The following is a 14432-nucleotide window of genomic DNA, read 5'->3' as shown; positions in this document are numbered from 1 at the left end:
AAAAGCGTTATTACTTAAAGCATATACTCCCGGTCAAAACAAGGCTAAATACTGTGTGATACGATGCATAGATCCTGTGGTAATCTTCGTGTAGTGCGTCTGACATATGAGTGGCAATATGGAGGTCGGTCGGCTGCTCCCGTGTCTTAATGCCTGCATTCTTGAAGTCTAAAATACATTTGGAATGTATTTCCGTCCTCATTAATTGTATAGATGAAGTTACTGTTTACAAACAAACGCTCTGCCCCGCCCCTTCTGGGTTCTTTGGGTTGTCCGGAAAATAGCTTCTGTCTATGGGCGCTTTGCTCAAATTGCGCTGAAACTGTCCAAAATGTGCTGTTTGTGGAGTTGAAACACCCCTTTTCCATTAGGGCTTCTTTAAATTTCCACTAGATAGTTGCATCAGGGAAAACTAATTTGACATAAATTATGGTATTTCACGGGTCACCATCATTATTATTGCGTCTGCTCTATTAGACACAGTTGACCTGCAGCAGCTGTTGGTGGATAATAACTTTTTTATATGAACAAATTTTGCAAACTCAGATCGAAAACGGTTGTTTTTATATGGAATATTATCGTATTGAAGTAAAATATTATTATTTATGGTATGTGGGTTAATAATTTAAGCAGTTAAGACATATTGTATGTCTAATGGTTGTTTTCATTTAAAAGTACTCAAATTCTTAGGCTTTATGAGTGTGTAAAACATGTGAGGATGTTTATTCAACAAAATATTACATGTCCCACATAATCACACAGGCTCATTGAACCAAGTTTAAACTTGTTTTGCCAATATTTCAGAAAATAACCCATATATTGTCCTCACTGTAAACCATAAATATTTCTTTTATAATAACTTTTATTAACATTACTTAATTGTAATGTAAACATTATTTAATTGTATAAAGCTTAATAGATTATTAAAACTGCAGTGCTGCCTATTTCCACCATTGAAATGTGCTGCTCGAAACAACTTGGAAGCGTGGTTTCCTGCGGTCTGATGTCAGAATAATTTCATCTATACTGTGCTATTACATACATATTGATAAAAAAAAAAAACAAATATTTTGGCCATTTTGCCCTACTCTACCTGAATTCTGTTATTTATTTATTTTTGTGGAACCCTAAAGATGAATTTTTAAATAAACTTTAGCACATCTTTTTACCATATAAGAGCAATTAATAATAATTTGTGTGAAGAACAGACCAAAATATTGGTCAAGTCATTATTAAAGGTATAGTTCACCCAAAAATGAAAATTATTTACTCACCCTCATAGTATCCCAGGAGTATATGACTTCTTTCTTCACTAGAAAACATTTGAAGAAAAATAGAAAAATATCTTAGCTCAGTAGGTCTTTATAATGCAAGTGAATAGAGATTTCCTATATCACAGTCAGTATATACTTCATCCATATGACACCAGCTGTTAAATTAATGTCTTCTAAAGTGACACGAATGCTTTTGGTGTGAAAAAGATCAATATTTAAGTACTTTTTTTTACTCTAAATCATGCTTCCGGTGAGCAGCGGTTTGTGCGTGTGACATAATCGCATTGGCATTGGAAAAATGAGAACTGATGCACGTGTCTCACAGCTGAAAGAGCAGCGCTGTTTACAAATGAGGAGGAGGAACACTGTACGGTGTCTTGGTTGGTTTTGGTTTAGGTCTGTATTGATCTGTTTCTTTACTCACATTGGTGTGTTTGTGTGCACATCCTGTAAGTTTCACAGAATGTGACACATCTGTATCCATGGCGACGCGATTATGTCACACGAGAGACCACTTGGACTCCACCCTCTCGTGAAAATTTAAAATGACTTTTATTATATTTATATTATATTTATCTTAAAATATTAATCTTCTTTTGCACCAAAAGCAATCATGTGGCTTTAGAACGATAATAATTTAAAAGCTGGTGTCATATGGATGAATTTTATGTTGACTGTCTGTGTTTTTTGGAGCTTTAAAAGAGAAATCTCCATTCAATTGCATTTTAAGGATATTTTCATTTTATTTTATTTATTTAAGAATGTCATACACACCTGGGATTTCATGAGGGTGAGTAAATTATGAGAGAATGTTCATTTTTAGGTGACCTATTTATTTAATTTTCCCCTCCTCTGCAGCTTTTAAATTTCATTCTCCATTCCATGCATTCGTGCACTGTTCAGTTACAACACACACAAGAACCAGTGGCATTTGCTGTCAGTGTCATCAAACTTGGTGTGGTGAGAGTGCCATTTCTGAAAGTGGATGCTAATGACATTTCAGAACTCCAGTGGAGGAAGATTATCAGTGAATAACAACATAAATTTAGTCTGTTACTCGCACAAAACAGTTGTATGATTTCAGAAGACTTGGAATATAGCACACAAGTTGTATGGACTGCTTTAAGTAAGGGTTAATGCCCGACGAGGTGTCCATTGTCAGGTTTTAATGGACGATGGCGAGGTGTGAACCGGCCGACGCGCAGCAGAGGACGGTTGCCTCCGCCGTCGTCCATTAAAACCTGACAATGGACCCCTCGGAGGGCATTAACCCGCTTATACCATGGTCACTTGCCAAATAAAACATTTTTAAAACATTAGTTTATATTTTAATTAGGCTAAATCTAGTTTTTACAAATAATAACTTGCCTGACGGTTTATTTAGCAACCGGAGATATTTATAGTCCGCTCAGTTTGTAGAACCCTTCAGGTTCAAAAATGCATTTTTTTTTCATGAAACACAAAGGTAGGCATAGTTATTTTTTTATTACACATAAAACAATTAATCAAACAACAATCAAACAAAAAAAACTATTAGTTCTGTGCTCCAGCGATTTGCGCTTATAGAGGGCAATAAATTAATCAGATCAAAGAGAGGGTCATTTGCCTACATGCTAGCTTTTTTATTTACAATTAATTTCAACGTTTAATATTGAATTCCCTTATATGGTGGTTGATACCGGCTCTCAGGCTCCTTAGGCTTGAAACGCTGTACTCTCCTCCTGCCTTGGTTGTCTGGACAGCTGCGTAAAACTCCCGCAGGGTCTCATCCAGAGCAGCAGCGGTGTAATTTTCAAAGCTGGAGTCCATTTCTTTTTGAACAATAAAGTCTCTGAGTGTATTTACTGCCCATTTCGTAATTTTTTTCGTGTTGATCTCATCTTTTTCGTCTTCTATTTGATTCAATTCTCCCGGTGTTATCTCTTTGTGTCGTTTCTTTGTTTTATTTACATTTTTTCTTTCTTCAGCAGCATCCCAGTCGTCAAAGTTGTCATATTCTCCATAAATGTTAAAAGAAATAAGGAAGTCGCTCATTGTTGTATTAGTAGGCTATGTAATATCTAACTAACGTTAGATGTTTGTTTTGATAGAGCAAATTGTTAACGGATACTTTGACTGCCTGTTGCTATGGTTACTCACAGCTGTTGTAGGCAGCGCATTTATTTATTAATTTCGAATGGTAAACAGGCAGTTTCACCAGAACTACTTTACTAGGTGTCCTCTATCACTTTTTAACGGACACCCTGCAGCCAATCAGAATTGAGTATTCACCCAGACCATGGTATAATTGTGTTTATTGTGCTTACCGGAGACTGACAGCCATGGTTACTATGAACTGTCCTAGTATGGAAAAGACCAAAGTAAAGATTCTATTTTGTGGTCCATGAAAAAAACAACAGCATATGTGTTTGAAAAACATTCCATCACATCTCACATTGTCAGAATTTTGACTTATCTGCAAGAAGTCAGGTCTGTTTTGCAGGTCATTCTGGAAATCCAGGAAGAGGCTGTCTGACCATCATGAAGCACCCAGCCACAGTTTTTGTTTTTTTCTTTTGACATTTAGGGGTGGGTGTATCTGAATTTGGATATAACTCAAATGGAAGCATACAGAAGTGCTCAAGAATATTTCATATACTTGCTTCTGAGTATTTAAAAAATACATTTATTTTATAAATGTATTCCATGATCCTCACAGACTTTCACAAATACAATGACTAGTTCTTACTAGAAGTGCTTATTGTATCTACCCCTGTACATTGAAAGCATGACTTTGTTTCCAAGTAGACTGATTTGAACTTGCAATGTTTATAATGAGTCTAAATGTTTATGAAATAGAAAAAAGTCAATTTTTTTTTTTTACAGTTTTTAGTTAATAAAAGTAGTATGCTTATAAACCGAAAGACTGCTCATGTGAAGGTTACTGTTAGAACTGCAATACTGCACTAAAAAGCATAGTCATCAGAAGAATATTTAATTTGATTAATAAGATTAAGTATCAAACCTGGTGCAAGTACAAGTAGAACTGTTCAAGTGTGGCATTTGTGTATTTGGAGAGCTTTTTGGTGAGTAAACTCACAATATGTGAAAGAGAGGCAGAGAGGGGTGTGTTGTCAAAGATTGCAAATAGAGTGTCTGTGTTCTTTCATCACAAACTCTTTAACTGCCTCCACTGAAGTGGTCCTCTTTGAACATGGCTTAGGGACATCTTTTGATAACACAGGAGACCTAAGATCCCTGAGGCTTCTGTATTTTTTATAACCACTTGCCAGATTTCAGCATTAGGTGAAGTATTACAGCACTTAATTTTTATTTTCAATTACTTTTTGGATGAAAGACAATTTGTGGTTCACTTCTGACATTTTTCTGGGCTTAGTACTTTTCAACATTCTTTTTTTGTGGCATATATGTAGCAAAGTGAGGTTAAAAGGGTTGAAGTGCTCACAGATTAATAAAGAGAGATAGGTAAATCTGCAGTGCTCACTTTTAAGAGAAACAAAACACTAAAGATATGCCTCTCTGGTACTGTCATGACAGTGTGTATGTCCTCCTTTTTAATTTGTTTTTCACTTTTAGAAATAAAAAAGGTCTTCTATTTCTCATACCCCTGACTCTGTTCCCCTTTTGTTCTCTGAAACTGAGAACTTTTGTGTGTGGTCTGAGTCTATGGATGTGCTGAGGCCGGAAAGTATGTGTTGTTTATAGCTTAAAAAATATGGAACTAAGCATTTCTTCACCCTGAGGATGCAATGGCACAGCCCGGTGTCTCAAAGACTGTCTGTACTTCGATTGATCGTAATGTCTACAGTACATGTGCCATCTCTCACTCCCCCTTTGTGCCTTTTTACTCACAGGTTGTGTTCACATTGGACTGTCAAACTTGTGATTCTGGCTGGCAAGAGAGAGAAAGCAACATAAATACAGAGGAACAGGGAAGAACATCTGTGGGACACATCAACGGAACGCTGTCATCAGGTGGGCTATATGTTGTAGCATTCAAGAGGGGCCAGAGGACTTATTCATACTCACAGACCTCTCCTGTCTACAGGGGGGATGATCTGGAGCACTGCACACTGGCCTTTAATTAGGCCAATGAGGCCCATGCTTAGGAATGGATAACTTTGCCACTAAATGTTACAGTGCAACTTCCCTTTAACTATGGACAACCGGTGAAGGATTAATATGGAAAACCTCCAAAAAGCAATTTTTGGAATAACTACAAAGTACTTTTTTTTCTTTTTAGGATATATATTCTTTGTCATTGTTATATAAATGTGTCTTTATAGCATTGATTGTTTTTAAGTGGCAAAAGTTATATTACATAAACAGACGTTTGGATTTATGAATAAACAAAGACCATGGCAGCAACCTACCGCATTGTGGTCAGCAGCATAAACTGTTACAACAGTGTAGTAATTGATCATCGTGTCCAGCACACTGTACACTACTGTAATGGACCCTGTGGTGCCCTAAAACATGGACTTCACTGCACAGTGGCTCACCGGAGCACTTGTGCTGAGCTTATTAATGCCCCCATGTCCAGACCATGCTCTGACCAGCCTGTCAGCATTCATGAGTCAAAAACTATGGAGAACGGAAACTCCGGGTCTGGTTCCTTCAGTGATGACTATCACCAGGTCGTACCTAGAGTCAAGAAAGGACCGACCATGCAAAGCTCAGCCAGCCTCAAGGATATAACAGGTGAGGCCATTAACCTGGCCAGTGGTAAAATAAAGGAATTTTCATTTGAGAAGATCAAGTACTCCTCCAGCCACGTGACTTTCAGAAAGGGTCGTAAGGTTAGGCCAGATTCCTTCAGCAGAAGGTCGACAGATCTAGACATCATCTACGGCCAATTCACAGGCAATGATGAGAACTGTCCTCCATTCGGGCTATTTCAGAAGTCTGTGCTAGAAGAGCATAAGTTGAGTCGCAGTGTGTCCTTGGAGCAGAACCTAAACAGCATGGCCACGCTCTACCTGAACAGCCTCACAGAGGAGAACCTAATAACCCGCATACTGGAGAAAACCAAGACAGACAGCAGTGCCACAGGAGAAGACATTAAAGCCTGTCTGGACATTCTCCTCAAGTGCTCAGAGGATCTAAAGAAGTGCACGGACATCATCAAACAATGTATCAATAGGAAGTCCATTGGTGGAAGCAGTGATGACTCAAGTAATCCTGAGGCCATTTATAAAAATGTGATGGCTCGTCTGTCCAATTATTTGAAAAGACTTCCTCTTGAGTTGGAACAGGGGCAAACTGTGAGGCAAGAACACAGTGAACTTGCTGAACTAGTCAGCAGCATACATGGGGTGCAACAAATTTCCTTTTCCCCCATCTTTGGCAATGAGCAGCCTCCGCGGTACGAGGACGTTGTTCTCTCGCCCCCACCCACAAATCCTCGGGTGAAATCCTCTCAGCCAGAACCTGAAGAAGGCTCTAGGGATATTGCAGGAAATGTGCAACCCATGCAGAGCCTTCCTGGTTTTTCATCACGCACATCTCCTTCAACTAATGGTTTTCAGCATGACAGCTTGCCTTTAGCCTCCAGTAGCAATTTAACACCCTTTATCTGCCACCACTCAGTTTCAACCAGCCGTTCAGACACTTACACTTCCACAAACTCGCTCTTGTCTACCAGTAGTGAGAACCTCTGTAAAGATGCTATGGAGGATCTATATATCGAGGAGGAAGCAGATGTGGGAAGGATGCCGGACAGGACCGTTATAGGGAATGGGAAGCACAGCTGTAGTCTATCAGAGTCCAGACATTACTCCAAAAAACCTACTGGCTACTCTGAACCTGGTGGCAGTGTTTCAGAAAAGCTCCCTGAGCCTAGCAGAAATGAAACTGCATTCAAGCTTAAAAATGACTCATTTGTTAACCAGATATATTTACCAAAAAGCACAGTCTCCAGACCATCCTCAAAGTCAACCTTGCACATTACTAAAGGAGGGACTGATGACATCGATAAACTGCTAATGGACCTTGAGTGTCTTTCCCAGAACATGCAAAAGGAGCCTCCACTGCCCCCTAAACTGAAGAACTGTGCCCAGCAGACAAGCTCTTCCCAGCACCAGCATTTGATTAATAACCCTAAAGATCTACCTTTAGCAAGTTCTTCTGGCCCCTCACTGGCCAAGCACTCTGAATCAGAGGTTGAAGCCAGTGAGGAGGATGATGGAGCATTGCTACTCAGGATTCTTGAGAGTATTGAGAGCTTTGCTCAAGAGTTGGTGGAGAGTGGAGCTGGGAGAGGTACACAGTCTAAGGAGCGAGAGGTAATGCGTCTTCTACAGGACACACTGGCTAGCACCAAAGCAGAGGTTGCTCCGCACCCAGTGCCAGTACCTTCATCTGAAACTACACAATCACCAAAGCCCATACCTGCACCAATGCCCTCAAGTGCACCTGCAGCCATACCAACCCCTGCTCCTACTGTGAGGGACACTGGCTCAACACTTCTTATCCAACAGATGCCAGAAGTCATAAGGGTGAGTTCAGCTAAACCAAGTCTATGTATTTAGATATTCTTTCTGCTTGATATGCCCCAAGCGTGCATTAGTGAAATGGAAAATCCATTTAACCATTAGCTGAAGCACAAAATTATTGCCTCCATAGACTGTAACCCATTACATCAAAATCTCTTTTTGAAATATTGTGTGTTATATGTATGAACTGGGGCAAGGGTGTATTTAGGATAAATTAGGTTGGTTATGAGTATAAGCAGTTACAGGACTAACTGTTACATAGATTTAGCCGGTAATTTTCTAATGTCTCAGGCATATTTCATCCATACTAAATGACATCCCTTTCTCAAGTGTATGTAATAGCATTAACGTCTTATCCCTGAAAAAGTTAGCGGGTTGCAGAGAGGCACTTTGCAGTTAACTGTGGGGTCAGTATCATGTGTCTTTGAAGCTGGCTGTCAACTTTAGCCCATTTTCTGCACATCTATCATGGTGGGGAAAAGAAAGCATAGTTTGTTATACTCTGGTTTAGGAGTCTCGGTTGAGATACCAGCAGGGACTTATTTGTGTAAATATGAATGACTTGATGGTTTATCCAAAAATAAATATTCTGTCATCATAAGCTCATCCTCATGTTGTTTCAAACCTACGTATATGACTTTCTGTATGACAGTCATTATTCACTTTCATTGTATGGACAAAAATGCAATTAAGGTTAATAGCGCCTGAGGCTGTCATATTGCCTTATATCTTTATGCCTTTTGTGTTCCATGGATGTAAGAAAGGGGTCCATAGATCTAGAAACTCTCTGCTAAAGATGCATGTTGCAAACAAAAAGTTCAAGGGTATTGGTCACTGGTGGAGAGCTGAATTCATATTCATGGCCTATGCATTCGAATGGCTAAAAATTTCAAGATTAATACTGAGAGGTGCTTTTAACATTTCAAATAAGTAATTTTTTCTCTCCAACCCGCTTTTCCTTTTTTCTCCTGGTAAATCCTCACATGTTTATTTTCCTGGATTTGTAAACCAATACCAGTTCAGCTTCTATCTAGAGCATGCTATTTATTATGTTGCCATGACATCTGTCAAGAGTGGAACCCCCTTAATAATGGAGCTCCTCCTACAATTCTATTTCTGTACCTGCTCAGTGCATAACTGAGAACCATTAAGGTGGACGAGTCACATACAAATACACACAAATGTGATTTAGGTTTTGTGATTAAGAAGTCAATTAGACAAGAGTGTTTTTGTTTCCTCATAGTGTGAAACTCTATTGCAGATCTCTCCAACTAAGTGAGCAAACTTCGCTACTATAATGCCTTTAAAGTGTAGATGATTTCTTGGATTGCTAGTGCAATAACTGCCTAGGGGTTTGGTCTAGAAGAACAAGGTAGAATTGGTACAAGCTTGAAGTATGCTTGTAATCCTTTGAAGATTAGCTTATTTCAAAGATATGAGAGTTAGATGTTTAGATAGAAAACATGCATGTTTTCATAAATTGCACGTCACCCAGGAACAGTCTCTCATTGGTCTACATGTTATTTTGGGATCAGGCTGTGTTGCTGTAGCCATGCAATCGGTGTGGTGGTCACACAGTCCTTTTTCGAGATCACTGGTAGGTCATAGCAAGAGCAGACAGCAGGGATTTTGGCACAGGCACTGTTAATGGTGTTGATTTGCCCAGGGCACTCCTCCTCCTCCTTGTCATCCCCAGACAAAGGTATCAGAAGGACTAAGTCAGTTTGCTTCCCGCCTACTATTCCATTCCGCTAAGAGACTGGCTGTCGCCAGAGGGAAAACGGACCCAGTGTTGCTGTGGGGTCACAACTAAGTTTGGGAATAGCTTTCTGCTAACCCGATCCCTTCTCTGGCACCCAAGGGAGCAATAAAAATAAGTGCGCTACGCCAAGAGCCCTGCCCACTAACCCATTTAAACACAAAGCTGCCAGTCACAGAGATAAACAAGGGTGCAGAAATTTTGGACACTCTAAACAGTTGTGTCAGATCTGTTTGCTGTTTACAATGGGAATGTTGGAAAGAGGGTTTAGGCCCAGTTTCAAACAACCCCTTATGCTAAGAAAACCCTTCGTTATAATTGTAAATATAGTGTTGCTATGGAAAGTTCTGCACCACTAGCGTCACCAAACGGCATCATAAAAAATCACTCTGTCTTCCATTGGTTGTACAAACTCATGCCATTGGTCATTTTGCTGGTTAGGGCTGCTCAAATAAACAGATAAATGTTTTGATAGCACCACTGTGTTATACTTTTAGGTAAAATCAACCTACAGATGGCTTATAAATGACACTTTATATTAAGCTGGTTTATGAGAATGTGTTTTACATCAAAACAACTGCACATAAGCCTTAAAGGGTTTGTTCCATCTAGCTGCTGATCTTAAACACGGTGTACCTACAATGCCCCAAATGCACCCTAGTGCTCAGCTGGCATGTGTATTCCTTGTTTTATCTCATTTAGTTCCTGTGTGTGTCATCACAATCAAAAATCACTTAATGGATCAAGATGTGGCCCATCTATCAGCATCTCTGCATCTGTGGAATCGACTCCAGATCTAACAGTTGCTGTTTTGCATTGCCGCAGACCTGATCGTAGTCTTTGTTTGTGCCTCATGGATCATTGCTAGACCAAAAAGCAGTTGAAGTTGAAAGAGGAAGGTCAATCAGGTTGACCTCTTTGCTTCTGTCACAGTGCTGACAAGGTAATCTCTTGCTCCGGATGCTAGGGCTAGTACTTGTCTCTTGAGGTTTCTTATTTAACATTTCTCTCTATTTATGGGTTTTACATGTTCTTCAATGTTAAAGCTATGATCCAAAGAGTTAATTTATGTCTGGAGCTTGTGGAGATAATTGAAATGCAACGGTCTGTTATATATGGCTTCACTGGGGAGATTTAGATCTGAGGCCTACATGTAAAGCATGACTAGATACTGCCTGCTCCATAGGGATTGGAGACATTGCCTTTTTGGTGTGACCACATGGTACAGACAAGGCAATATGTCCTCCACTGCACCTGTCAGGAAGTGCTGTTAATCTCCATGGTGACAGGGAACCCCTGCTTGGCAATAGGAGTGTTACAGTCAATATAAATCAAGAGGATCTCTTCCAAGAGCTCTGGCCAGCGAGTCATACTCTGAACCACAGAAGCCCCACAGTGGGTCACCATTAGCCTGAGTAAATTCATTGAGAGCAAGTTGAATCAACACCTCTGTTGAAACTTCTCTTAGAGGAGGCCAATTTTGTGAAGAGGAACTCCTGAGTGCCCCTGTATTTTACTGAAGTATGGTCATGGTTAAAAAAGGCCTGAATTCTGTGTATGTGAGAACAGTCCAGTTTCACAATGTTTATTCAAATATAAACAATGTTATAATGTTTATCCGTGCACCACAAAAATGTTGCTCTTAGGTCATTTAACCTCCTTATCCTAAGGCCTAATTTCAGAGGATCCTGTAAAGCTGTTACTTAGATGTATTTGATGGCTGGGCTTTTTCATGTGATTTGGTTTTTTTTTTTATAAGAAATTGTTAGAATTCTTTACATACCTAAGTCCATGTGAAAATAAAAATTGACCCCATTGGGAGACAGAGATTCTCTTGATGGCAACCTGACTTTAACCTCCACGTCCTGTCCACCCTCTCAGTTCCCAACATTTAGAGGCTCAAATAAATATGGGCCTGATTCTTGTGAGAAAATTTGTATTCAGTTCTGGCTTGATTCTAGTATAGAATGCCTACACTTCACAGCTAATTTCTGATGGAGATGATCTGAGACCCGTCTGACATTTTTTTGCCTTCATTATTCAGTTTTACAGAATATTGTTTCATGTTGACATTACTGTAAATTTATCTGCCTGTTATTTATGATGCTCGTTGCATTGTTTCACACATGTTAGCTTGCTTATTGCCCTCTTGTGTGTTGCCTTATTTACATTATATTGCTGTGCCAAGTAAACAAAAATCACATGAACATATGTACATGGTTCATACTGTACTGTAATTAAAATATATTGCCGTAATTAACAACATATTGCCATTTTAGCTACTTCTGTAATTTGAATCTTTTAAATGGGATGTAATCCTCAGCGTTATTCAGAAACACACGAACATGGGCTTAACCTAGGCTTATACCTCCGAAACGAGGGTAAAATGGCCACAGAGCAACGATTTGATGGTGCACATATAAACTCCAGAGTGACTTTTTCTTGTGTTGAGCTAGGGAATGAGCAAGCATGAGACAGACCACTTCAATTAGGGCACCTGCTCTAAGCATTAAACCAACAGCAACTGGAGACCTAGATAAGAGAAAAATACATGAGAAACAAGAAACAGACAGAAAAAGACAACGTGAAAAATGGAAAAAAGGGGAAAAACCTTTGAATAATGTTAATGAGAACGGCACAAATGGGAATTCACAACTAACATTTTCAGTATTTGACCATCAGAATAACTTGAGTCTCAAGTGACAGCAGTTGTTCTTTGCGAACTCCCTAAAGGACAGAATAAAAATGGACAACGGAGAAATAAAATGCATTGTGAGTGGTGAGTGAGGATGCCTCTCCTTGGTCCTTCTTTTGTGTCCACCTTCTTATTTGCTAGACGTGTTTGCATATGGTCAACTGGGAATTACATCACCAGCACGGCTGCCCCGCATCGAGAGGAAATTAAATCACAGCCCAGGCTTGAGCCAAGAAACCCCCTTATACACAACACCCTTCTGTGAATCGCTGCCTGTTGCTATTTGTGAATGGTTTCCAATACAAAAAGCAATGGCAGAGGGTATACCTCTGGTTTGAAACAATATGAAACTACATGGTAACAGAACAACATCCTGCCTTAAACAAAAGATAAGCAGTGTGTATCAGTTAAAGCACTGATAGAGACCTCCGGGTGATATCATAATGTTTTACTCTCAGCCCTTGAGAATTTTTTCCCAGGATTTAGTAAGGGATGTGCTAACACGGTACTTAAACCTCCATTTGTGTCCGGGACTGCTTAAGTACATGAGCTGGCATGATAATTTGGCAGAAGAAAAACAGCAGCTCTGTGTTACCTCCTGTACCGTGACCAGGTCCGCCGTCAGGGGGGTCAAAGGGTGCAGATGACCCCGGGCCCAAGGACCAGGGGGGCCCATGCAAAGGTCTATAATTGACCCTTAATTGGATCAAGTACAACAATTGACTTACTGACTTATATCACCAAAAATAGAATGGATATGTATTTACATGATACATACATAAATTTGTATCATTAAAACACATTTCAACTTGCCATCTGATTCTGATACCCCATCCCCCTCTGTTATTTTGAAAACTGTTTGGTCGAAACACCTGGCCAATCAGATGTGCGGAACACACATGATGTGCATTGTGCAAAGCAGGGACTGACTAGACTAGTCAAATGTCTCACCAAAGGCTAAAATCAGGGGCACAAAAAAGAAAAGCGAGCAAACAGAGAGCAAAAGTGAACGAAAGATCTTGGCAATTTCTTGCCAAGCATGAAGCACTAGGTATGACAGGCGAAGCTGAACGTGGCAAAAGCAAGGAGCTAGTGTAGACTAGCAAATAAATCTGCAGCTAGCTAGCTTAACCTTTAAATAACGTTAGCGCTAGATAAGTGATAATAACTAACTAGATAAGATATCAATATAATAGATGGATATAAATTCCCTATAAGTAGGGATGGGTACCAAAAGCCGGTATTAAATGGGCCCCAGAGCTAAATTATTAAAGACCACAGTATTGATAAGCTCAGACATTACGGTTCTTTTTAACATGTTGGTGCAATTTAGAATCACGCTGCTGCTGCTTCTCTACTCTGTTTTGGAGCTGTGCTCCACACACTCTCACACACACACACACACACACACACACACACACACACACACACACACACACACACACACACACACACACACACACACACACACACACACACACACACACACACACACACACACTCACTAGGGGTGACCAGATCCCAACAAAGCAAATGTGGGACAAAGAGTAGCTATGTTAATGTGGGACATGTTACCAATACTGAGATAGACTGAGATGTCTATCTAAATTAAAAAATAAACATTGAAATTTTCCCCGGCGCTATGAAGGCAGCAAAGACGGTGACAGGTCCACCTGCACTTGACCCACATGTGCGCAGTTTGATTGAAATCAAACACAGCCCCTTGATGACAGCCTTCCCTGCTTTCTTCACAGCCATTGGATACAATTATTTTATTAATATTTTAGATTGGTTTCCAGTGAGATATTGAGTTTATATAGTGACTTTGTGACTCATTACTGTTGCTATTCTAGAAAAAACATTCTTTTAAAAAATTATATATTTTTATCAATTATTTAATAATTGATCAAAAACAAACCGATAAGAAGTATCGATCAGTAAAATGCAAATTTATATTTTCTGAAGAAGCAGTAAATGCAATCCAAGGTAAAGAGGTTTAGATTTAAAATATTTAAACGTTTTAAAATGTTCAAATGCTTGTTTTCTGAAAGTGAACTCAGCATTGGAAAAATAGTTCTGATAGTTTATTGTCTTGAAAAAAGTGCAGAACATTCTGAGAATGTAATTCAGCCGACTGTTTTTGTCTACAGAACAGGGTAAAGCTAATTTAAGTTTGAGAAAAGAAAAGGCATAAAAAAAAGACAAAACTT

The 14432-nt window shown here is 39.4% G+C and overlaps 1 protein-coding gene and 1 pseudogene across 2 annotated transcripts in view; one reads left to right on the top strand and one right to left on the bottom strand.

Annotated features, from left to right (window-relative positions):
• The window catches only part of LOC127645682 (neutral cholesterol ester hydrolase 1-like), a 133401-nt pseudogene extending 130318 nt beyond the window's left edge, over nucleotides 1-3083 (bottom strand).
• LOC127644757 (serine/threonine-protein phosphatase 2A regulatory subunit B'' subunit alpha-like) overlaps nucleotides 1-14432 on the top strand; it is a 141593-nt gene that overhangs the window by 86200 nt on the left and 40961 nt on the right. Inside the window, exons 3-4 of one of the 2 annotated variants that reach the window (XM_052128124.1) lie at nucleotides 5129-5249; nucleotides 5323-7771. In XM_052128124.1, coding sequence (XP_051984084.1) covers nucleotides 5633-7771 — 2139 coding nt within the window. In that variant the 5' untranslated portion in view covers nucleotides 5129-5249; nucleotides 5323-5632. Of the gene's footprint in view, nucleotides 1-5128; nucleotides 7772-14432 lie in introns of both variants that reach the window. The other variant, XM_052128123.1, reaches the window with a different exon arrangement.

This window comes from Xyrauchen texanus, chromosome 6 (genome assembly GCF_025860055.1).
Source record: "Xyrauchen texanus isolate HMW12.3.18 chromosome 6, RBS_HiC_50CHRs, whole genome shotgun sequence".
Taxonomy (NCBI): domain Eukaryota; kingdom Metazoa; phylum Chordata; class Actinopteri; order Cypriniformes; family Catostomidae; genus Xyrauchen; species Xyrauchen texanus.
Note: the sequence above shows the minus strand (reverse complement) of the source record. Positions and strands in the feature narration are given on the sequence as shown.